Here is a 26,572-nt window from a genome sequence, read left to right on the forward strand (position 1 = left end):
TTAACTTGATAAAACAAGGTTGATTTTCCTTTTAAAGCAAAGAGAAACTTTCAGAAAAGGTGATTTTCCCTTGAAACTTACACAAACGTATGCAAGCTAATTATCAAAATCAAATTCAAGACTGCCAACCATCAAATTTAGATATGTTCCAGAATTATTGGGCTTTGCTGGCTCTGCAAGAATAGATCTCAGCAAAAAAACTAGTCCTGTTAGTGCCTTAAAGGGTCCCTGTAACCCACCATTTGCCAACAGCCAGCCAGCAAAGTTCTAGGAGCAGCAGATGCTTGGCAGGAAGGAACATGCCAGGAACTGACAGATTCAATATACTCTCACAGCAATCTTCACTAGCTGGGAGTAGCCTCTACTGGAGCCTAAGGCCTTGTCTACACACAAGAATTGCACCATTTTCACTGTACTGGTATGAAGTGGTACAATGCTCCCAGTGTGTCCGGCAGTTATACCAAAGTTCTTATACCAGTATAAGTTATATAGGAATGGGAATAAGCTGTACCAGTACATGGCAACTTTACATTGGTGTAACTGCATCCACACTAGGAATTGTATAAGTGTAACTATTGTGGGGGGAAGGGGAGAAAACACATACCGACCTGACAGTTATACCAGTACTAAAATGGTGTAGATCAGACCTCAGTTACCATCCTCAGCATAACCCCTGAGGGAGGACAGTTATGAACACAAGGTCTGTCCTGCACACCAAGCCCCACAGCATTCTACATCAAGTCGAATACTAGAACTGGAGGCACTTTGATTGGGGGGGGGGGGAAATTAGTACCTTAGTAACATTTTTAAAATACTTTTAACTTCGCCAACTTTACAATCATTCATATTCAATCATAATGTAAGATTATCTCCATGGGCCCTCTTCCACTTCAAAATGTACAATAGCGCTTTGAGGAGCAGGGAGGGAGTGAACAGAAAATTGCATAATTTTCCTCATCTCAATTTATGGCTGGCTGGCATGTCTGCTTGTCTTGGTCTTAAATGCTATAATAAAAAATGTTTACTCAGAATTGTTATTCTTTCATAAAATAATGAAGTGCTCATAAATATAACACAAGGCGCTAGCTCTGTAATTCATAAATACAAAGAACAGTGGTGACACTTTGTACCAGATAGAGCCTAACAAGTCTGAACACTATTCTGTGATAGAAGTGTGTAGCTTCACACACCCACACACACACCCCCTCTACACAGTTTCATCACCACTTCTGATGTACAAACTCACTGGGAATCCTTTGCTGAACTTAATTTCTAGGTTGTAAAGCATTTTTGTACAATGTACCCCCACTTACAGCCTATTAAACACAAACAAGAAAAGTGAAAAGATATCACAAAGCACATAATGGTTTTAATTGTAGAAATGAACAAAAGCTTCCAAATGATCATATCTAGGAATTAAACAGTAACTAGTCCAACATGCCTACCTGTGCCTCTGCCTACTGATTTCTTATTGATTCAGTAACGTTTACTTCTAGTCTCACTGTGCTGTAATAATACCACTCAAAGACAAGAGAGGCTTCTTGTATGCTCCAGAAGAAAGTTTCTCAAGAATGAATTTAAAAGGCAGATTTATTTCTCAAACCCATGTCCCAATATACTATTCAACCTATTTATATTTGGGTAAGGAAGCCACCCATTAATTTTGCTCCAGCATATTTAGCTGATTCTCTGATACTGCTTAACTGATTTGAATGAAGATCTGGTACTAGAATTGAAGTTTTTAAGTGATTTTTTCTATCATGATACTTACATTTCATTTGCAAGTGAGGTTAGTGGATCAATATGTAAGATTTTAAAACAGATGTCCCATTTACAGATCAAATTCTCTGCTATACTTCATGAAGATTCTCTAACTACATAATTATTTGCACTAATATCACTGAGAAGAATTTCGGGCATTAGAGGGGAGCAAAGCTGAGGAAACAGCTAGTTTCCCTCTGGTGGATATGCAGAATGTAATAGGATATAATATCCAATGCAAATGTTTTAAGATATTTTATCTACTTCTATCAGTTTTGGTTACATAAAGTTGAACTTTAACAATAACACCTACAATTATGCTACTTGTAAAATGCTACAAATACTATTAAACTTACTCTGCCATACAGGGCACACTCTTGAAGTGCAATGCAGATTTATAACAAATATTTTTAAAGCAATATTTCAAATCAACAAAAACTATAGCAATGTAGGCCATTATTTGCATCAGAATGTTTGATTTTTGTTTTTATCCTCTTTGCGTGCTACAGAGCTTCACCTTGGCCATTTATGATTTCAGCCACTTTATCAAAAGATAAGTAGGCAACTAGGCTGTAGATGCTGCCAACTGAATTAATAAGAGCCAAATGTGTTTAACTCCACTTTTAGGATTTCACCTAGTACATCTGAATTTTAATACACTGATATAAGTGAAAGGATATGTATTATGTACTTGATTTAATAGAAGCATCTGTCTTCCATCTGGAAGGTCCCCCTAAAAGTTTTCCCAATAGCTTTTCAGAGATTTGCATGGCTTGGGAGACAAACTCTAAAGGAATGTGTGACACTGTCCATACACTTATATAATATTTGAAAATCCAATGTAACAAAGGTATTTGTAAGAGCTTGTTCTTTGATATATGGAACTTAAGTATTACAATATGGATAGTTAAGATCTAGTAAGAAGAGACACTCATTCAATAGTTTATCTACATTCAAAGTGATTTTTTACATATCACTCGGGAGTTTCAAATCGCTACAAATAGGAGCGTGTAAGTTAGCCAGTTTTAAATAGAAACTGTAATCCACTACTTATAGATGGACTGATTGAGCAGTGACTTTACACTAGACTGCATCAGACTGAAAATAATTTTTCAGTTGGATTACAGTTAAGAACTTATCACAGTAACTGTCTTTATACCCTATACAACTACACACACTGAAGATCATGTCTGGAAGTACATTTCTTCCACTTACACTTAGACTAGACATCTCTAAAGTTGCCTGTTCAACAAGTCACACATCTGAGCAGTTGCCAACTTAGAAGTCTTACTGCATTCCAACTAATTTTCAATTGCCAGCATCCACAGCACATTAGTAATGCAGCCACAGCAAATAAGCATGTTCATTAGCTAGTGAACAGCAGCCTTTGACAAGGAAAAAGCAACAACCTTAGATAGAAATGTAGCTCATGCAAGACCAGCAGGTGAAAGATTTGGATCTCAAAACCCAAGAAGTCCTTGTCACAGGAAAATATGACAAACTTTGCAACAATTTAACAATGGCATTTGTCCAAAGTGAAACAGTTAAATACAAAGTCAATGGGAAAAAATGGAGGTTCAAATACAGGAATGATCAGAATTCCAGGAACTCAATGCTTAACACTGGCTGTTTGTATGTACACATACATAAGACCATCCGAAATAGATTTACTTCATGTTCTAATCTAAATCTTAAAAAAAAAACCAAAACATATTGGTTTGTATATTCAATAGCAAGGATCTGACATCAACAAGAGCAAGGAAACTGTAAGGGGTAAAAGTCTGGGCTTTATTCATGAAATCCTAGCTATCTACAGGGACTTCTGTGCTTTGAAAAAATATTCAAGTATTGGATATAATCAAATTCACCTAATGATTTCCATTATTCTTATCTGTCTGTTAATTACACTGTTTAAACAGGGGCATCCACCTACTTTGGATCCTGCAGTCTAATTACCATGCTAAACTTGAAGTCACAATATTATGACTTCATGGCAGGATTAAGCAGTACAAGCTAGGCTGTGAAAAGTTTAACTCTTGTATAGTAAACAGAAAGTGTTCTGGCCAAGTAAGTTTTGTTTAGTCTTTCCTTCAAGTTTGCGCAATATTAAAACATTTGCCCCCAAGTAACCCATACGGGTTTGCTAAAACCCTGCTTTTGTTTTAAATTATTACGAATATGCAACATTCTTAAGCAATTAAAACTACCACTGAAATATTCCATTAGGAGAGCTGCTACCAAATTGGTTTTTTAACTTACTGTAGACCAATATGATAATATATACTTTAATGGGATTTTATATATAGTTTGTCTGACAGTGGAAGTAGTTCTTAAAACTATTAAAGCAAGAAACTCAGTTAAACTATTAATATCCAGTAAGGATATACACCACATATTTTAGAAGCTTGTATCTAATAGTGTGCTTTTATTGCCTAACAACTTGAAATAACAATTCATGTTTTCTTCCTTAACCATTTGATCATGTTTTGCTTCCTTTAGAATTTTTAAAAATCTACACATTAAACCTTTAATGCTTAGACAAAGATGGTCATCACATTATCCTAGAAGCATCCAATTGTGAATGAACATTTGAAGATTAAAAAGATACAGGTACAGAACTCCTAGACATCCACCTTAAAATACACTTGCTTTTGTTTTGTTTTTTAACATGGTGAGTCCTTTAAGGAGAGGCCTGCAATATGAATACAAATCTAATCTTGCAGTTTAACTCAGAGCATTAGGTTGGTTTTGCTTGACAGTAATGTATGTGCACATAATAGGGATTTGAAAGTCATTCCATCCTTTACTTGGAAGGTATTGAAACTTGCAAGAATCCTGCATTTGAGCATGGATTTTTACGTTTTTGATATCCTGCATTTCATTACTTCACTGGCTTACAAAGAAGAGACCCATCTGATAGGGCAGAGGAAGAGAGATAAATGACTGAGCCAAAACAAGACAAATATATATAATTTCAGATCAGCTTTCAGCATCCTTTAAAAACCATATTTACCTCATTTTTGTGTACTGCAATATAATTAAAGGGTGAAGAAAACCAGAAAGTTAGTTTTCATAAACTCTTGAAAAGAAAATGCAACAGTACAAAGTAGCACTGTACAAGTTCTCTAATTATAGTAAATAAAAATGGTTTCCACAATACTCTAGTCTGAAGTGTATGTATACTAAACACTTGTACCAGAATATACCAAAATATTAAATATATCATTTTTAAAAAAAGGGTTGGTCATATTTTGTATACAAGTAACAACTGATGTTTTCTCATCAGTTCAAAGTTCATGTAATTCTTCGCCAGTATTCATTTTATTTTACAGAGGAAAATACAGCACTAATACTGCATTTCAACAATTACAAGCAATCTCACACACAATTAAGGGAAGAAGAGGGGAAAACTCTGTGGAAACTTCAAGAGGGTGAGGAAAAATATTAAGAAGTTATGAAAGATAACTTGGACAGTAGTAGGCACATACATAATTTTAATGGAAGAGAAGTGCTAAACTTGGAAACAATCTGTTGGTTTTTTCCCTGTCAGATTTGGCATTTATATATAACCTGATCTCAGACGTGACTAAACATCAAGGCTAATATGATGTGTAGTTCTTTATGAAATGGTTCTCTTTACCATGAAACTGTAAACACATGCTACTGCTTTCAATCTAATTCCAAAATATGTGTTTACAATATCACCGTAAAGACACTTACTGGCTGAGGCCTGAGGTTGAATGCGAGGTATTCCTCCATTTGGCACTTGAAAATTTGAATCACTTCTGCTGTTTTTCACAGACTCAGCATGGATGTTAGATGTCCTGGACAAGTTTGGAAGACTACGCCTTAGTTTTTCTGTATAAAAAACAATACAAAGACAACGTACAATCTGATGCAGAAGACTGACAACAAAACTGATGGTCTCACGGTCTTCAAAAACTGACATGAAAATTAATTTTGCTGTACAAAACTGCACTGCAATTTAAAAGCATGCGGTGGCAAAACTAAATACTATTTAGACCAATGGTTCCCAAACTTTAACAACCTGTGAACCCCTTTCACTAAAATGTCAAGTCTCGTGAACCCCTTCCTAAAAATGAGTATTTCCAGAGATTTTCTCCTTTACTCGAGTATAAATTATAAAAGTAGTGTTCTTGGAAATATAAAATTTGTTTTTATGACATGCTTATTACACATTACTTATTATTTATTATTCATCATTACAGTCTTTTTATTACATTATGAAAACGGCAACACACTTCCAAGATCTCACTTTCGTAGACTGTATCACTTTGAATAAGCCTGTTATAAGACAAGGCTCCTAGGTTTCATCAAGGAGTATCCGATGTGGAACAGCATGAAGGTATTTAAGAAGCCAACTCAAAGAGTTCCTCCTACACAAGCAATCAGGTCTTGAGCAGTCTAGGCAAACAATGCATGTTACAACAAAGCTTAAACTTGTTCTTCATAATAATTTTAAAAACAATACTAGCTGCCTATTTAATTTTAAAAACAGCAAAAATATCCACCTCCCTTTCCATTTCTTATAAGGAGTCTTGAAGTTTATATCTCCTCAGTGTGATAGATATGCTTGCTTTGATCTGCTTAACTCTTGGAAGTCCAGTGGCTCTGGGCTGCTGGCCCTGTGCTGCCCGGGGTCCCTAGGGACAGCTCTGTCTGCCATTAGGGAATTTTTTCCCACGAACCCCAGTTTGGGAACCACTGATTTAGATCATTCTACTGTTCTACAGATTACATAATTATTTTCTTATGCCTCGCATATGAAATATTCTGCATGTATTTTCTTCCCAAATAAATACTTTGCCATTTTGCTGTGTGCTATGGAAAGTCAGAAATATAGCCGATTTTGAAACTCTCAAAGATTATCTGCATTGTGAACTCATGATTTTTTTGTACTACATATTACATGATGTTTGACCATAATAATTTTTCCATCAATTTAGCCTAAGTAACAGTTTTTGAAAAAGTATTATATAATTACACAGTTTTCAATCTCTCGATATATAAATTAAAAAAAATTCATTCCACTACTACTGACATGCAATCATCTGAGGTGAAACAGTACAGTTTATTTTGACAAGACACTGTATCTAACTGAAAATAGTTTTAGGTAGGCACAATTATCCAGAATGGAATTTGTGCCCATATGCCATGGTGAACACTTGTGTTTTTGCAAAGAGCACCATGGAATTTTTAAAATTAAAAAAACGAAAGTCCAAACCATTAAACACATTACACAAAAGTGCATATTCTTACACAGGCTTCCAATCTGCATTTTAAACAATTAACAGCTTTCTAAGGTCACATCTACACTGGCACTTTCATTGTTAAAACTTCTGTCGCTCAGGGATATGAAAAAACCAACACATACACACACCCCTGAATGACAAAAATTTTGACGACGAAAAGCACCAGTGTGGACAGCGCTTCGTCAGCAGGAGCCACTCTCCTGTCGACAAAGCTACTGCCTGTTACTGGGGGTGGTTTTATTTTGTAGCTGGGAGAGCTCTTTCCTGGCAACAAAGAGCGGCTACACTGTGTACCTTCCAGCAGTGTGGCTGCAGCGGCACAGCTGCGCCATTGTAAGATGCACAGTGTAGACACAGCCTAAGTAAGTGTTTATTGTCTGTACATTAAACTCAATTTAACAGGGCCATAGTTTAAGACCGTCTTCTTCCAGGGAATGCCCATACTCACACCCCCGCCAACTTGTTGAATAGAAGGATTGCTGCTTATTTGGGAAAGACCTTTCCTTCCCAACACATGGCATTTCCCTGTTCTGGGGATTCTAGCTAGTTTTTAAATACCGCATCCATTACTTAAGTATCACAGCACCTTGGTTATTTGTCCTTGTGGAGCTTCTATACCAGAGGTGGGCAAACTATGGCCCGCGGGCCACATCCGACCCACAGGACCCTCCTGCCCAGCGCCTGAGCTCCTGGCCCCTCCCCTACTGTTCCCCCCTTCCCCGCAGCCTCAGCGCGTCTCACCACCAGCACAACGCTCTGGGTGGCTGGGCAGCGCAGTTGCAGAGCCGCGGCCTGACCCGGTGCTCTGGGTGGCGTGGCTGCAGCACCGCCAGCCACCGGTGCTCCAGGCAGCACGGTAAGGGGGCAGGGAGGGTTGGATAGAGGGCAGGGGAGTTGGAGGGGCGGTCAGGGGGCAGGGGTGTGGATAGGAGTCGGGGCAGTCAGAGGGCAGGCAACAGGGGGGCTGGATGGAGCAGGGGTCCCGGGGGGCAAGTCAGGAATGAGAGGGGGGGGTTGGATGGGGCAGCGGGGGGGAGGTCTGGGGGTGGTCAGGGGACAGGGAGCAGGTGGTGGTGGATGGGACAGGAGTCCCGGGTGGTCCGTCAGGGGACGGGGGGGTTGGATGGGGCAGGAGTCCAGGGGGATCTGTCGGGGGTGAGAAGTGTGGGGGGGTGTCAGATAGGGGGCAGGGGCCGGGCTGCCTGGCTGTTTGGGGAGACACAGCCTCCCCTAACCAGCCCTCCGTACAATTTTGGAAACCTGATGTGGCCCTCAGGCCAAAAAGTTTGCCCACCCCTGTTCTATACTCTGCAGGGATTAGGACGGAACTTAGTAGCTGCTCCCAAGTAATGCTGGAATTCATCCAAGTGAGAACAGCTTTAGATGGGAGTCGGGGGACAACTGTTTTATCAGGATGAGTGACTGTTCACTGAGCCATCCTGATTTAGAAGAAATACAGTTAGTCAGATGCAGGAAATAGGTATATAATCCCTCATGTCTACTGGATTGAAGTAAAAAAACATACAAGTGTGAGAGCTCTTAGGGTCTCACTGGTATCCATAAGAGCCTTTGTATTTTCTTTGGATAGCTTAGGTTTACCAGGTTTGCCACAAGTTATTGATCACTCACATTGCAAACTGACCACTACATTTATTTACAACACTATACTACTGCATTAGTGCTCAGTGCACACATTTGAGACAAAGCTCTTTACCTTCACTTTTGACATTGCTAGTCTGTAAATCTGTAGGATGGCCTTGAAGCGAAAGACGAGGTTGCTGTAAGCGGCTAATCATAGGCTGGGGTGACACTCTGCTATATTCCAGGCCTCGAGCAGGTGATCGAGAACGAGGAGAATTCCTGGGAGATTGCTTTGGTGAAGGCCATGGCGAGTTGCGTGGCGATGGTGAGAACTTAACAGCTGGATGCACTGCATGATGTGTACTCTCTTCTTCATCCTCTAAACTCTGTGCATCAAGTTCCTGATCACTAAACGTACCCCGTCTTGTAGAATTGCAAGAGGAACCAGAACTACGTCGAGAAGTAGTGGCTGCATACTCCTGTCGGAGACCTGACAACAGTAAAAACATTGTTTACAGATTATCTTAGACTAGAAATGGCTAATACTATATAGTGTATACAAATACCTACCCCAAGTTCAAAGTCATATTTAGCAAATCCTAGTCCCTCTTATTTGAGGATTCCATTTCATCCCAGATCTGTACCAACAAAGTTATCTGATGGTTAGTAGCCTATGTGAAATAAGGAGCTGATCTCAGGCCCTTTCCTGTGATGGGTTTCTCAATCTTGTTTTTTTCCATAGTGTGGACCACATCTTACATTTTTGGTTGCTCACCTCCCCCTCACATCTGCACCATAACACTGTGACAACTACAGCAATTACTTACCCAGAAAAATAATATTAGGAAGAATATTAAATGTCTCTCTTACTAGCAGCACCATTAAGCAACTGGAAGTAAGAAGAACTGTATGGTCAGCCTGCTCTACACATAGACCACCAGCAAGTGGTCCACAAGCCAGTTTGAGAACTGTTCTGGTAGATTAGTAACCATGATAATTAGCACCTTTGGCAATCTCCGCAGAAGCTAAAAACAAAATAGATAAACGGCTGAACAAAGGCTACATCAAAACTGAGAAAGTGTGCATGGCTGCTTTTCCCATCTGTACCTGTTCTGTGGACAAATGAAAAAGTTTATTCTCCAGGCTTTGAGCACTGAGCTCACCAAGACAGATGTATGCTAAAGAATTACTTGTTCCCTGAAGAAGGGACTTAGGATAATAGGTGAGTCCAACTAGCACTAAAAAAAAAAAAAAAAAAAATCCACTGTGGGCCATCAATTTGCCTCTCCTGTCCTCCAGTATTTCTTCTGCTCCTTACCTCTAAATCCAACTCCTTACAGTAACCTTATCCTCCTCTAACCAGAGGGCAAAAGGGTCAGTCAGTCAGTCATGTTACAGAAAGTGCCGAAGTTTGCAGAACTGCATATAACCTGTACCTATTTTCTGTCCCCATCCCCTCCAACAACTTAGAGTGCAATGCCTCACCCACCTTTTTAAGGACTTCTGCCCCAAAGCACAAGTTTGGGGGACCATTTCAAACCTGGTTTTCCCATGTAGTAGTTCATTGCTCTAAATGGTCTAACTTTACTACTAGGGCCATCTGTTTGATAAGTCAGCAACTCCTGCTCGCTCCTCTACCATTCTTTCCCCAGTTGCTGCATAAGAAAGTTAAAAATGTCTGCAGCTGAAGTTTAAAGGAATTATGTAATCAAAGAAGAGTTGCCTTTCAGTATGCAAAGTACTTACTTTCCTCCTGCATCCGAGCTAGAATTTGCACATCTGTGACATTAGTTAGCTTGTAATTTGATCCAATAGAGTCTTCATCCATTTCTGAAGCACTTAATTCACTGTCTATAGAGGACTGTGGGCTTAGTGAAGGATTTCTATCTGCTGAACTCTTAAAATGACCTGTACAAGAATAAAGAAATTAAAGTAAAACCCACAAAATACACTGCACTGTATTTTAATAGCTCAGTAGCTACGAGAGTATCATAGTAGTTCAGTGGCTACTAGTGGATGAAAGGCTGGGTGTCTAGCAAAACAGCTAATTCTCTAGACAAATTCAGACAGGGAATAAGGCTTTTAAAAAACAAACACACACACAGAGGGTAATTAACCATTTAAAGCATTTTCAAGCATTGTGGTGGATTCTCCACAAGACTGGATGTTTTTCTAAAAGATGTCTTCTAGTTTAAACCAGAATTATTTTGGGGAAGTCCTATGGCTTGTGTTATACAGGAGAGCACACTACATTATTACAGGGATCCTTGCTGGCCTTAGAATCTATGAATTTATAAAACTTCAAAACATTTTATTTTCAAGAGTAACTTCAAGAGACTTGTTGATCCATTGGATAACTGCATATACGTGTTAAGTTACAATCTTAAATATGTAACTGGAATTTAATACTTATGTAACTTAGGTAAAAAAAATCTTTTTTATATATCCAGTAACCCATACTATTTGTTTAAAGCGGTTTTATTAATCAACATTTGCAGAATTATACAAGCTGCTAGAAAGTCTTTCACATTTCTGATGCCTTCCCCATTCCCCAACAGGTCTGCTGATGCCAAAGGCAAAAAACACCGCCAAAGGTTATTGTATGTGTGTCAGACTGCGAAGTTTCAAGACATACCTTTCATACACACACTTTTCACACCAAGATTATATGGTTGTTGGTACCACAAGATTCTACACCACCTGCACTGATGCTGGCTATACCACTGCCTCATTGCATAAGAGAATTGTAGGCTTTGCAGCCATACTAGTGCAGATAACCATTATGAACGTATATTACAAAAAGCTGTACCAAACCTTTTAATAAATGCAATATGACTCATATCCATACAAGTAAGTTACATGCATCATTTGTCCATGTAACATTACTTGACTAGTACAGAAAAGACCCAGAGGGAAACAGCATAACTCATGCCAAAATAAGCTGGCCAAATGCTTTTCCTACAAAGTTAGTATCTTACATATGATGCAGGCTTCCTATTGAAACTCAAGTTGTTAGTATAATATCTTCTTATCCACATAAGCTTTAATTCCTTGCCAGTCCATCCTACAACTCAAGAGCACACCATGTTTTTAGAACAGACACTTACCTGAGCTACCAGGAAATACGAGCTGTTTCACTAAAGGAGGTTTCACTGGTGTTGAGGAAGGCGAGTTGAAACCACTGCTGTAGGGGCTACTAGCATTTGGACTATAAGGGCTTGTGTAACTGACCGCACTGAAAGGGTTACTGTACAAACTTGGTCTCTTGAGGACTGTATGAAAAGGGGAAAAAAGCTACATTGAAGGAATTGGTGAAGTTCAACATACATACAGTAGTATTTAAAGTCATTCAACATGATTAAGTTACTAGGCAATTCAAGTAAAACAATTCAGTCACCAGAAAAACATTTGTGTTTTTACATTTACAAGAAGTGCCTATCTTAGGTTCCAGACACATACAATCAAAAAGTACACACAAAAAATGAGAGAACACTAACAAGTTTTCCTCACCCAACTCAATAGGACTAAATTCACACCACTTAACTCACCCCCCACCCCACCCCCGCTTCAAAAGAGTAGTAGATAAGCCTTGTAGAGTGCCCTATAGCACAGACTGTGGGGGTGGAAAGGAAAAGCGAAGCAAACTCCTCCATAAAATACCAAACTCTAGGCTTCCCCCTTTTAAAGGACAGGCTCAAGCACCTTGGCTTTTGTTAACTGCCATAGTATCAAACATAAAAGCAGTCTCTAAGGCACTCAGGACAGAAAACATTAAGGTGAACCAACTTGAATTACACACAAGCACAATGGAAGCCACTGCAGATACCCACACAAAGAGGGCTGCTAAGCAAGAGGCCAACTGCATTTGGTACTCGCTGAGCAGGCTTCTGAAGCAACCATACACAATTTATGATGCACTTGGGAAGGAACAAAGTTATGACTGCCAAAACATGCTCCCATTGACAAGAAGATTGTGACCTTTTTCCTGTTTGTACTTTGGAAACAAAAGTCCTCTTCGTCATTACTCTACAGCTCTACAAAAAACCAGTTGCACGTATATAATAAGACCTTCAGATGCAAAGTGAGTAAAAGGATACCTCAGCTGAAGGAGTCAATGGCAGCCTACCAGAATAACCTTCTATTTTCATTCTAGTTGAGCCTCATCCACCTAACTCTTATACAAGTCCTTAGCTCAGGGGTGGGCAAACTTTTTGGTCTGAGGGTCACATCTGGGTGTGGAAATTGTATGGCAAGCCATGAATGCTCACAAAATTGGGGGTTTGGGGTGCAGGAGGGTACTCTGGGCTGGGACCGAGGGGTTCAAGGGCAGGAGGGGAATCAGGGCTGGGGCAGGGTGTTGGCATGCGGGAAGGGGGCAGGGGTGCAGGCTCCGGATGGCACTTACCTCAAGCAGCTCCCAGAAGCAGCAACATGTCCCTCCTCCAGCTCCTATGTGTTGGGGCAGCCAGGAGGCTCTACACACTGCCCCGCCCGCAGGCGCCACCCCTGTAGCTCCCATTGGCCGCGGTTCCCGGCCAATGGGAGCTGTGGGGGCGGCGCTTGGGGCAGGGGCAGTGTGCAGAGCCTCCTGGCTACCCCTAATGTATAGAGGCCGGAGTGGGGATATGTTGCTGCTTCCAGGAGCTGCACGGAGCAGGGCAAGCCCCTGACCCCACTCCTCTGCTGGAGCACTGGAGCAGGGCAAGCCCCACTCCCTGCTCCCTTGCAGTAGCTCAAGGGCCAGGTTAAAACATCTGGAGGACTGGATGTGGCCCCCTGGGCTGTAGTTTGCCCATGCCTGCCTTAGCTAGTCACTCGGATAGTATATTAATGAAACCATCTGGGTATGATAAAAGATGTACAGTTGCAAACTATATGCACATTGAGACAACACAGCTCTTTGTCTCCCCTAGTGATGACATATTACTTCTTAAACACAATATCATCGTCTTAAACACGATATCGTCATCTGATCTAAAGGGAAAATTCTTCAATCAAGTCTACTTTTGTCTAGGATTCAAAGTGACTTGACTACAATTCAAAACACTTCAGAAGTGTACAAAGAATATTTTAAAAAGTAGTATTTGCATGACCCACACTACAGAACTGCCATTAAATTGTCATCCATGAAGATCTCTACTCTACCTGAGGCTTAAAGTATCTTTGTGTTATAGAAGTGACAAAATAAGGCTGTGGTGACACAAGTGTCACTCAAATCTGGAGAGACCATAAAACTGCAAATAGTTTGGCTGAAAAGTAAGATGATTCACAATTATTCAAATGAGGTCTCCAGAGTTTTGTGGCACCGTGTATATCTAAAAAACTAACATGTTAACTCCCAGATGTTTTACTGTAAAAACAAACAAAAAAAAACTAAACAAAACACTGTTCTTAGTATTGCTCAAGTCTATCTGAATATTTATTGATTTATTTTGCACAAAAGACAAACGTTCGGATAAAGCTGAATGGTGAAGATATTCTACTATTATACCTCAGTATCAGAAACAATATAACCAGGGGTAAGAGACAGATTCTTTATGGAAATAACTGAAGTGCACTGCTACAGCAGCAAAATTTACATTGAAACATATTGTTTAATTAGAGTGAACAGTCCTCCTTGCTGCCAGCGTTACTTCCTTTGTATGTTGGTGGAGCTAAAATATTAAGAGGAATGAGCAAAAGTCTGTAATACTTTGGGGTGAAATGCTTCATTCAGAGAGGTCAAATGGTTGTTTACCTGCGATCAATATTAGTTTAAATAGCAAAATTGTATAAGCTATTATTCTTGTTTCAGAAAGTTTCTCTGCTCATGAGGGCAAGTAAATGTTTAACATATCAAAGTTATCACACTATAGTTAGCCTACATTAGCTGCTGAACATATTGTAGCTTATAGCGCTACAGCAATATTTTGGACGAGTATGACAGAATTTTTCTCCCAATAGTCCAGGATTGTTCACTACTGTGTATTTTCTATTGTTTTTAATATTCTGTCCAGTCAATAGGGCTCCACCTCTATTGTTGCAAGGTTATTCCACAACCTAGAAGTTCTTATTAGGACATTTCTTATGTCCCTGCTTTTTAGCCTAATTTTTTCAGTTTTGATCTTAAGTGGCTCCAAGGTTATATTAAGTTCACAGTATACTTAACTACTTCGATAGCACTACATCTCAGGTCACTGAAAACCAGGATGTAAACATCCCAGAGCTATGATTACTTCAGACTGATTATAACTGTTCAAGTGTGTCCGCTTCAAAAGAATAGTCTATTTGTAGTTTAATACATGCATTATACCTTGATTAGGAAATTAATCTTCTAACCTAACTCATCTTACTACACTATGAATGAAAACTCTAAGGGAAAAAAAGCAAATTTGACTTCCCTTATTAAAGCTAGCTCCTTGACTACTGAAGGTATTTTATGTCAAAGTACAACTGAATTATCAACTTTCTTAAAGAAAACTCTTCATTTTGCACAGTATAGCAGGTGAAGAGCATCTCATCAGCATAGTTTTAAATTAAGTTTAACTGCAACTCATCTGGCTACTAGGAGTTATGCACCCTTGCCAAAGAAAGGTTACAATCAATTAATTAAAAGAAAAAAAATCTATATACATACACTGCAAAACAGCCAAGCAGATGGCCCCAGCAAGCAATGTGCTGACTTGTGAGATCCTAGTACAGTTATACAGACATTAAAATCTTGAAAAATATGGGATTTTTTAAAAGGCATGGGTAAAAGTGCTCATGTCCCTCAAAGATCTAACCATACCATTCTGCTGCTGCTGAAACTGTGAAAGGCAGAAAGGCCGCTGTGATCAATATACTAATATGGCAGTGGTGATGAAGGACTTGGGCAAAGGGTTGACTCTCTGCTGTAATGCGCTGAACTGCTTGACTCAGACTTGTTTACTTCCTTTTACTCAATGTCTTGTTTAAGTTAGGAGGCGCTACAAGTGACTCAGTAAGGGTTTTCCACACCTGGTGTCACAGGATTAAAATAGCATTCAAGTCTTTAAAATGCATAAACTGTCAATTGTATTCAGAATAAGTGCGAGGACAGAAGGTTCGTATTCTTAAAAGTTCACATCACAATAGTGCCAAATATCACTTGGAGATTACAGAATTATGGTGGCCAATATATCTTTAAATATATTTTTATATCTATCTATCTTTAAAATATTTCCAGTCTATGCATACAAGTTCACAGAATATAATGTTTAGAACAGAACAAATGCAGTTGTATTACAAAAAGCATCTAATTTAGAACAGCATCTGGAATTCTAAGATTATCTTCTGATAACATTGGACCAGAGTTCTCTTGGTATTGAATATACTCTGGTCCAAGTGTAAAAACTGATCTCCCTTATGTTCCAACTAAACCTTGATCCTCATGCCAAAAGGACGTAGCACAGACCACATCACTATTTATTTTTTTTTATTTTTTTAAACAAGGGTTGTCAAGGTTCCTTCCCGACTCTGAACTCTAGGGTACAGATGTGGGGACCTGCATGAAAAACCCCCTAAGCTTATTTTTACCAGCTTAGGTTAAAACTTCCCCAAGGTACAAACTATTTTACCTTTTGCCCTTGGACTTTATCGCTGCCACCACCAAGCGTCTAACAAATATATAACAGGGAAAGAGCCCGCTTGGAAACGTCTTTCCCCCCAAAATCCTCCCAAACCCTACACCCCCTTTCCTGGGGAAGGCTTGATAAAAATCCTCACCAATTTGCATTGGTGAACACAGACCCAAACCCTTGGATCTTAAGAACATGAAAAACCAATCAGGTTCTTAAAGGAAGAATTTTAATTGAAGAAAAAGCAAAAGAATCACCTTTGTAAAATCAGGATGGTAAATACCTTACAGGGTAATCAGATTCAAAACATAGAGAATCCCTCTAGGCAAAAACTTAAGTTACAAAAAGACACAAGAACAGGAATATACATTCCATTCAGCACAGCTTATTTTATCAGCCATTTAAACAAAACAGAATCTAACGCATATCTAGCTAGATTACTTACTAAGTTCTAAGACTCCATTCCTTTTCTGTTCCCGGCAAAAGCATCACGCAGAGAGAGAGAACCTTTGTTTCTCCCCCCCTCCAGCTTTGAAAGTATCTTGTCCCCTCATTGGTCATTTTGGTCAGGTGCCAGCGAGGTTATCCTAGCTTCTTAACCCTTTACAGGTGAAAGGGTTTTTCCTCTGGCCAGAAGGGATTTTAAAGGTGTTTACCCTTCCCTTTATATTTATGACAAGGGTGAACCCAACCCTTGTAAAAGGCCAAAATGGTAAAAACAGGCGTGCCCTGTAGTATAACATATATATACTGTATACACACAAAGATATATTAAAAGAATGTTAAGATTGCAAAAATCAAGAGCTCAAAAATTAGGAATTGTCAAAATTAAGGGTGTCTACGCAACCTTAATTTGGCCTTCCTGCGCATATGCATTACGATACAGTCTTTAATTACACAGTCAAATACTATTCTTTCCACAGGATCTCTCATTCTGTATACAGCAGTGGTCATCAAACTTTTCAGGGTTGTGCCCCCGCTTATATCTGTCTGCACTCCCCCCTACCCCCAGGCCATGACTGAGAGCGGGACCACAGCTCGCGGGGAGGGAGGGTCGTGGACAGGGGTAAGGGGGCCCTGGGTGCACCACTGTCAGCTGCGGCCAGGAGTGGAGTTGTGTGGTGGACCCCCACAACCCCTGTGGGGGTCGGACTGGGCACCAGCTGTGTCTCCCCCCACCTGAATGGTCCTCCATGCCCCCTTAGGGAGAGCACGCCCCACACTTTGAGGAACTCTGGTGTACAGGCTGAACCTACTCTGGAGATGTCAGGGATGGATAGTGAAGGAAACCTGTCTGTAGGACCCCTGCTTCATTGGTTGTAGAAGCTGAAAGGTGTCAGTGAATAAAACAGGGAACTGCAGGAGGATAAAGGATGATCTCACGGTTAAAGTAGCTGAATGCCACCATGGGAATCTGGATTCTAATGTTACCTCTGCCAGAGTTCTAGGCAATACTGAGCAAGTCACTTAAAACTTTTCACAGTGTGTTCCTCAATGTTCTGGTGCGTGACTTGAAGACCTGAGGTCTCATATACAGAAGTGCTGAGCACTCAAAGCTGCAACTGACTTGAAGCCTTGGGAACTGTGGTTTGAACACAGAAAGTGCTATATAATGCTAAAATTCTGGTTACAATGAAAACAGTTTTTTATAATGGGAAGTGTCTGGTCACCTTAATAAGCAGTGCTACCAGACCCACCTATAATTCCTTTTTAATACATGTCACAATTTATCCAGGATGAATGATACTGCTCCACATGAACTTTCAGAATATTCCAGAGAACAATCTATAGTCTTTCCCCATCCCTGTCTCCCCAAGGAAAAGAAAAGTCTGCATTTGGAAACATTCATAATCTAATGTACAGTAACTATTTTTGATAGGTAACACTAACAAACTGATCTACTCCCTTCTTCTGGCAAAAATCATGAGGTTCCCAACAGGACTTTTCCAAGTACGTTAGCACTTCATGCCTAAGCTAATTTTTTTAATGGATCAGTTTTCAGAATCGTGGCCAACCTTTCTGAAATCCAGAACTTTATAATTTAATGAAAATCACAGATGGCAAACTTATTCCGGCAGCCTCAGTAGAAATTCAAACTGACTAGAAATAAAATCTGTCATTAAGTGTAAAGCTGGCCCCAAACAAGGTCATTGCTTTACTCAAAAATGGATTTTCCATTCCATCAGTGACATGGTAATAGTTCTTGTTATACATATATCCAGAGTGATTTGTGCCATAGAAGAAACTATATACTAGTCATGCTTTTTATGCCAAATATTTAAGCATTGACAACATACCCAGCACTGTACAAAGCTGACAGACTGCCCCGAAGATTTCACAATGAAAACACAATTTAAGTTGCATCCTTTGTCACCAAACTGCCATACCACGTCTCTTCCCTGCCCCTTTTTGTTTTGGGACATTTTTTCAAAAAAGAGGCAAAAGCGACAGGTTTTTATAAATGCAAATAGATGCCAACATTCTATTATCAGGCAATGACTCAAGTTTTTTTTAAAATAGAATCAGTTTTACTTCCTGGTTTTAGAGGCTCAGGAAATCACTTAGTAGTCTTAAATTAATCCCACCAGGATTGTTTTGGATTACATGAACATGACGCAAGGACACCTGGATAGCCTTTCCACTCTAGCCGCATGACCCGTTTTTATGAGCAAAGTAATGATAGAATACATTAAACAGAACCCTGTTTCAAGAGAAAAGGAGGACTTGTGGCACCTTAGAGACTAACAAATTTATTTGAGCATAAGCTTTCGTGAGCTGTAGCTCATGAAAGGTTATGCTCAAATAAATTTGTTAGTCTCTAAGGTGCCACAAGTCCTCCTTTTCTTTTTGCAGATACAGACTAACATGGCTGCTACTCTGAAACCTGTTTCAAGAGAGAAGACCAAGCAGGTGACATTCATGCACTGCAGTCATGTAGAAACCCAACAGTGAAACACCCTTGAAACATACACCACTAAAGACTCCCCAGCCATTTTTTAATTTAAAAAAATCACAATATGTTTAATACACAATGTAGGGATAGATGATTTCACATTATAGAGTATAGGTGAGGCTAGTAGAACTGCCTACTAAGGTTGCTTAACACTTGCCATTATAAAACCATTTTCAGTTGCTTATCACTTTATCAAATAAGCTGTTGGGGCAGAAGTTGTCCATGCCAGGTACATGTAATCACGTATTATGTTAGTCTTTAATTACATGTGCCCAAGGGAGCTGCATTAAAGTTCCATAAGCAACCTTAATTCGAGCATTTCCTAACTTTTGAGTTCTTGATTTTGAAACTCTATAATAATGTTCTTTAAACATACTGTGTGCAATTTCCTAGGCTTTTTAAAAAGCAAATTGAATTTTTAATAATTCCATCTTGTGGCACCATACTGACCCCTACCTGGATCATCAGCAGGATTAGAACCTTTAGGTCCACCACATATAACATTGCTACTAGACGAGAAGGAGATGAGACACACAGTGCCTGAGAGTTTCACAGGTATTTGCTGACAGCAGAGGCATGGTGAGATTCAGCAACCTTGGGTTCCATTCCAGGGTCTGGAGGGGGGTGTGCTCTACTGAACACAGACTCTTCTCCCCCATTACTGCAACCAGTCCCTGACCCAGTCCTGTCTCTTCCTCACAACGAGCTCACTGACATAATCCCCTGCCCAGTCACCAACTCCACTCCTCCAGATGTCTCATTCCAGTCTCCCTGCTCAGTCAAGCCAGATCTCCCACTCTGGGCTCTGAATCCCAAGCTTCCCTTTCTGTCCCAACGCTGTGTCCCCAGTCCTTGCTCAGCCAATCCCAGTTCCCGCTCCTGGTTTCTTGTCCAATCTTATCTCTCCTCTGCTTCTCAGTCCTAGTCTCCTTCCCCAAGCCACTGATCCAATCTCAGCTTCTCCAGTCCCTAGCTCCTTGTCCTAATCACTTTGCCCAGCCAATCCTAGTTCCCCCACCGCACCTCAGCTCGTTGTCAGATCGGTCTTCCCTCTCCCCCACTGGTTCCTAATCCCAGCTCCTTATAAAACCTGTCTCTCTTCCCTTCCACTGGCTCCCAAACCCAGTCCCATTGTCCAGTGAGTCCCAGTCACCATTCCCTCCCACACCAGTTCCCAGAATTCCTCTCCCCAGCCTCCTCTCCCAGTCTTTTTGTCCAGTCAGTCTCAGTTTCTCTCCCCACAATTCCGTCAAGTCCCAGTCTTAGACTCCTTGTCCCCATCTATTCCTTTCTGTCTCCCTAGTTCAGCTTTTGTCCCCCTCTGCATTCAATCCAACTTCCTCCTTCATGCTGCCAAGGTGCCAGCAAGGGAAGTGGGGTGGGGGAAGAGAAGGGGGTCACTGCGCACATAGGAATACAGGCTTCCTGCTCTCAGTACCAGTACCAGGCCCTACCCCAGCCCAGAATTGCTGTGAACAGGCACCACAGGAAAAGTCCAGCTGTGCCACTATAGCCCTGAGCTGGAGAAAGCGTACCCAGTTACTCTGTGGGGATGGAATATGCACAATTCAGTAAGCACTTGGAGCTGTGAGGGGCTCAAGTATGCTCAGTGAGGATAGAATCTGCCGAGATTGTAGTCTCTATTTAGCAAATGTGAACTGACATTTGTCAAAGGTGTGTAACTTGAACAAATATACTCAGATTTTCATGGGATGACAAAAAGCACATCCCTGATACAAAGGCCACCACCACGCCAATTGCAAAATTTTAGCTAGAGGCAGACACCCAGAATGGAAAATTTAAGATCAAATTGTTAGTGTGTGGCAAAGTTAAAGTTTTGGGAAGTGTTGGGCAATATTAGTAATAGGTGATACTAACAGCCCTGCCTATAATTTCACATACATATGAAATGAGAGTGCAATCAGGAAGATTAAATATTACTATTACATCCCTCTTTTGGGGAGGTTTACATTCTTTTTCCTTCCTGATTTAATTCACTTTTTTATAAGTATCTCCTATAGAGTCCTCAGCGTCTCTTCCTTCTCTCCTTCCATCTCTCTCTCTTTTTTAAGATACATATACAAAATTTATTTCCCCCACATTTCCTGTTTTTCCTTTCCTCTCCCCTCAAATTTACCACACTTCTCTAAATTACATTAATCTTTCTTCTGCCTATCCCAACAGCAGTTGACATCTATACATGAGACCTGAACATACCAATAGCCATAGACATAAGAAGAACACCCCAAGGCTAGGACAACACCAATAATGGTCCAGTGGTTAAGATGCTAACCTGGGAGATCCAGGATCCAATCCCAGCATTACAACAGACTTCCTGTGTGACCATGGGCAAGTCACTTAGTCTGTCCCTCAGTTCCCTTTGTAGAATTAGAACAACAGTAATTACCTACCTCACAGGGATGTTTGAGGATAAATACATTCAAGATCGTAAGGCATTTAGAGGCTGTGTAATTAGTCATACAGATGCCTAGAATAGGGAAGCCCACCCTAGCTATTAAGAAAAGAGGAGGTACTGGGATTCCTTGAATCCTACTTCAGGGGGTTCTCCATCTTTTATAGCCTTTTGAGCTAGGGGTTGCCTGAAATTTTATGACCCCTATTCTCCCCAAAACACATTTGACTGCTGAAGGGAGAAACATTGTGTGTTCCCCATCCACTCAAGAACCTCCAAGTGGGCTGGGACGAGAGGCCATACTACTCTTCTCCCAGATTCCTGCACACTGTGATGGAGTTTTCTGCTATCCTACTGCTCAGTCACTTTCTGGCTTAGCTGAAGGGTACGTGTCTTCATTACTGTAACTCCTCCAGTTTCCATTTTTAAGCAATGCTCTTCAGTAAATAGCTCTAGTGCAGTGGTTTTCAACCCAGGGGTCCGTGGACTATGTCTAAAATTTCCAAAGGGGTCTGCAAAAGGAAATTTCTTAGGGATCCACAAATGAAAAAAGGTTGAAAACCACTGCTCTAGTGCAAGTCCCTGCTGCTGCTCATGGTTGCCCCGAACACCAAAGTGAAACTGACATGATTCTTTTGAATTTCACTGCTACCCACAGGGTTCTGATTAGTTTTCACTCTCCTAAACTTAGCAAGACTTTAACGGCAGAACTGCCTGGCTGTGTCCTTAGCAAGACAACACTTCTAGGTTTAACGCTTGTTTCATATTGGGAAGGTTCATGCACGCAAGCAGGGCTAGAATTTTATTTATTTTAATGAAAGCTTACATTCTGTAGTAGTTGATGGTACTTTCACAGGAAAACTGCTTATCACTGGCAAGGGGGATTTTCAAGGCCTGGACAATGGAATTGTGATTGCTTATTCCAGGGCTGAATTTAGCCCTCTACATTCAGCTTAACCGAAATATGTAGTTTCCTGAAAACTTCAATTTGGATCCATGATATGCAATAGCACAAGTTCAGAGATCCCAGTGATATCTGAGCACAAGTCAGTGTTCAGAATTTCAGTCTAACCTTTTTATTTCAAAAAGAAAAGGAGTACTTGTGGCACCTTAGAGACTAACCAATTTATCTGAGCATAAGCTTTCGTGAGCTACAGCTCACATGCATCCGATGAAGCGAGCTGTAGCTCACGAAAGCTTATGCTCAAATAAATTGGTTAGTCTCTAAGGTGCCACAAGTACTCCTTTTCTTTTTGCGAATACAGACTAACACGGCTGTTACTCTGAAACCTTTTTATTTCAGTGTAGGAGGCCTTCCACAAGATATGCACTAAATTAACAAAAGAAATAGCCTTCCTAAATTGCTAAGATGAATATTTAGCTAAAAAGCAAGATAGCATCTGTAAAGGGCAGGAAAGAGGGAGAGGTGAAACAAGACTTTCATATTAAAGACAGTAATGGGGATAATGGTAGTATAGTCAAAAGTGACAGAAAGCGGAGAACTGAGGAAAGTTATATTGGGTCACAAAGTTTAAGTTAACAGCAACACCTTCAGAAGGAGAGGGACGGAGGGAGAGAGAGAGAAAGAAATGTGGGATGTAGTGAGAGAAGACTGTCCAGAAAGGAAAGGTGGATTTGTGAGTTAGTGTTAAGACGGTAGGTGAAAAACAGACAGATCAGACTGCCCCAGATAAAGCGTATAAAAGGATAACGGACAATAGCTGAGGAAAAAGCTCTGTAGGTCTCAAAGTAGGAAAGACAAGGGCAATGGCCCACCAAGAGACATCAGAACTATCAAAGGTAGGAAGCAAACAAGGAGTCATAAAAGCCCAAAGAGGACTTGATATCAGGAAGGAGGGTGTGCCTGATTGTAAAATGCAGCAGAGAGGACAAAATGAAATCCAGGCCCCTTAGATTTTAGCCAGAAAGTCAAAATGAAATCAAGAGAGCAGAAATCAGGTTAGAAGAGATCCAGGGTAGAGTTCAAAAAGAGGAACATGGCAACACTAGGGAATGGCACATTCAGTGTGCTTGGAGATGTAGAGGTAAAGGAGATGAGCTGCTAATTGGAGAGGCAGGTGTGATAAAGGATGAGGATTTTTTGAGGTTGGTAGAGAAAAGAACTTTAATTTGAAGAAGCCAGTGGAAAGAAAGGTTAAAGGTGGAGGGAGGAGAGTGAGTTTAAACTTTGTAAGGGGAGGGGATGAGGTTGAGGGGGCAGGAGAAAAGGTTTTGGTTGGTTTTTTTTTTTTTTTTTTTGGAAAATCCCGGGAAGTGGACCCAGGGACCAACTGATTACGGGGGACAACTAATGAAAAACAGGGACGGGAGTGAGGGTCAAAGGTTCAAAATAAGGATGCCGGATGGAGACACTGAGCAGAGAACCGGCCCGGACAGCGCCCACTGCTCCTCAAAGCTGTCGAGGGAGCCAGTGGACGCTGCCCAGTGGAACTCTGTCCGGATGCGTGAAACTAGGGAGGAACGGAAATAGGCCCCGCAGTCGCAGAGCACCCCCTCGTCCAACATCCTCCTCCTGGTATGGTAGATGGAGACTTTGGCCAGAGCCAGGAGGAGATTGACGAGGAGGTCTCGTGACTTCGTGGGGCCACGGATAGGGTGTGCAAAAAGGAACAAGTGTGGGGAAAAGTGCAGCCAGAACCGCAAAAAGAAGTTCTGGAGGAGCCGGAATAGGGGCTGCAACCTGGCGCATTCGAGATAGGCGTGCGCCAGGTTCTCCCTCACGCCGCAAAAGGGGCAGGCCTCAGATGTAGGGGTGAACCACGCCAGGTGCACGCCCGTGCTCATGGCTCCATGAAGGAGCTGCCAACTAATGTCCCCGGCAGGCCGTAGGACCAAGGTGGAATAAAGGCTGGCCCACCGGGGCTCCTCACCCTCTTTAGGTGGAAGATAGTCCCGCCATTTGGTGTCGGGGCGGGACACAAGGGTGAGGAAATGTAACGTATGGAGCACGAGCGTGCATAGATGGTTTCTGGGCGCGGTTCGAAACCAGACCGGCTGCAGGGTAAGCAGCCGGCTCAGAGTATGGGAACGGAGAGGCCGGGGGGGGCTCGCGGTACAGGGGCCCAAGAAAAATGTCCGGAGGGCCAGGGGTGAGGGGTGGGCGGGGAACGCCCTCTCGCAGGGCTCGCTGCAGGAAAGCGAGAGAATCGGGTGACAAGGCGGCCTTCACCTCCCGGAGTACGGGCCTAGGGGTCGAAAGGGTGGAAAGCCCCATGCGTTATCCGAGCGCGCAGGGCTCTACCCAATCCCCCCTGTCGTAGTCCAGGAGGTCTCCGACTCTGGTCGTTTCTGCCAGGACCAACCTCCGACATGCCGCGGGAGACTCCGCCACCTGCACACGGAGGTCGAGGTTGTATAGCAGGGGCTCCGCGAGGAGGTGCGCTCCCTCGGTGGCCACAAATGACCTGGCCGCTGAAAAAAGCTTCCAGGTCCGGAGGAGGTCCTGGTAGAAGACCGGCAGCTCAGAGAGGTCTCGCGGAAGGCCTCTCAGATGGAGAAAAAAGAGCTGCCGGTCATATCGGAGCCCTCGGAGGCGGCGGAGGAAGGCATGCGCCAACGTACTCCATGCCGGACTACCTGCACTATAAAGGAGCCTCTGCAGGGCCTGGAGGCGGAAGACGATTGTTGTGACCTACCTTTCTTTCTAACAATAGATCTTGTTGATATTTTATTTAAAATCAGCAAAATCCCACATGGAGATAGAAGAGAAAGGAGGAGTTTAGGAGAGAGTTAAAGGTTGCAAATAAGTGCCAAGGGTTATGGTATTCTAATGGAAAAGTAGTGCTATTTGGCAAAGAAGAGAGAACTAAAGACAGAATCAGGCAGCTGAGTACCTCCCTCTAGGTACTGAGTACCTAACTTCCACCAGGACATCAACAGGAGTCATGAGGGGGGACCTCCATCAGCATTTCATAGGACGAGGCACTCAGACATTAGCCACAGTTTTGAGTGTTAAGTGGCTCCTTTATCTCAGGGCCAATCATATCATTTAAGACATTAGTCTCTATCATCTTGGAAAGGAATAACCAAGATCTCAAATCCACTGAAAAATCCATTCAGTGTCCTAAAACTATTAACTAACTTCAGTCTCCATCTCCTTAGCCAAGAACAACCAACAACCAAACAAAAGAAATTCCCAGCTGATTTAGCACAGTCAAACTACATAGCTAAATGTATTAAGGGTAAATGCACAGAGTTTATCAGCCTGATAAGTTTGTTCTCCCCTCAAGAGTTTAAACGTCTAACTAAGGCAGCAGACAAATTCCAGATTAAGCTGCTGGACTTTTTAAAAAAGTTTTATGGCTTGAGAGGAAGCAGAAACTGGCCAAAATATCACTACTCAGGAGGCATAATCATGATTCACATGGTCTATTGCTTCCTCCTTTCTTCTATTTACCTGGCCCAAAACATAAGTAAAGAGTGAATTGCCATCTGAGAAACGTCAAAAAATCTTAAGACTGAAGAAACTCCTCCAACCCTCAAATCACTAGCAGAACAGAGATATTGTATTATTTATTCTAAAACAAGGTTTTATGTTAAAATGTAAAACACAGTGTCAACAGACATGCTGATGCATGAACTCACCTGACATTATCTGTTCAAGCCTGTGGATCAGTGATTTTTTAGCACATTCAATATCAGGACTTGGATAATCAAGTACCTGCCTGCACCAAACTAATGGACTAACAGATTTCTGCACTGGAGTCAGTTTCTTCTTTGGTGACGTATATAACCTAAGAGAGGAAAAATTATATGATGTTAGGTAAGTGGACAGATGATTGGGCATTTTAAGAAAATACTAGGTACTATGCAATTTTTGTTCTCAGCTACCAAAAGGGGAGCACAAGTCAACATTGGTAGACAAACTGCACATTTACTTTGGTCATTCGTAAAGCCAATGTGGTGTTCTTCTCATCAGCCCTCTTCCAAATACTCTAAAGAAAGAGAATCATCCAATACTCAAGAGCACAGCACTCAAGAGCACAACCAACAT

General features: G+C 41.4%; 1 protein-coding gene and 1 long non-coding RNA gene across 11 annotated transcripts in view; one reads left to right on the plus strand and one right to left on the minus strand.

Moving 5' to 3' along the window:
- LOC119566126 overlaps positions 1-5,624 on the plus strand; it is a 67,038-nt gene extending 61,414 nt beyond the window's left edge. For all 6 annotated transcript variants that reach the window (XR_005225183.2, XR_005225188.2, XR_005225187.2 and 3 more), the window contains 3 exons: positions 4,261-4,371; positions 5,094-5,192; positions 5,563-5,624. This is a non-coding gene — a long non-coding RNA (uncharacterized LOC119566126). The remainder of the gene's footprint in view (positions 1-4,260; positions 4,372-5,093; positions 5,193-5,562) is intronic.
- The window catches only part of SLAIN2 (SLAIN motif family member 2), a 63,243-nt gene that overhangs the window by 17,632 nt on the left and 19,039 nt on the right, over positions 1-26,572 (minus strand). For 2 of the 5 annotated variants that reach the window (XM_037897827.2, XM_037897826.2), the window contains exons 2-6: positions 26,164-26,312; positions 11,723-11,887; positions 10,362-10,523; positions 8,749-9,105; positions 5,482-5,619 (exon numbers count right to left, since the gene is read on the minus strand). In XM_037897827.2, coding sequence (XP_037753755.1) covers positions 5,482-5,619; positions 8,749-9,105; positions 10,362-10,523; positions 11,723-11,887; positions 26,164-26,312 — 971 coding nt within the window. Of the gene's footprint in view, positions 1-4,774; positions 4,789-5,481; positions 5,620-8,748; positions 9,106-10,361; positions 10,524-11,722; positions 11,888-26,163; positions 26,313-26,572 lie in introns of all 5 variants that reach the window. The other 3 variants (XM_037897830.2, XM_037897828.2, XM_037897829.2) reach the window with 3 other exon arrangements.

This window comes from Chelonia mydas, chromosome 4 (genome assembly GCF_015237465.2).
Source record: "Chelonia mydas isolate rCheMyd1 chromosome 4, rCheMyd1.pri.v2, whole genome shotgun sequence".
NCBI lineage: Eukaryota > Metazoa > Chordata > Testudines > Cheloniidae > Chelonia > Chelonia mydas.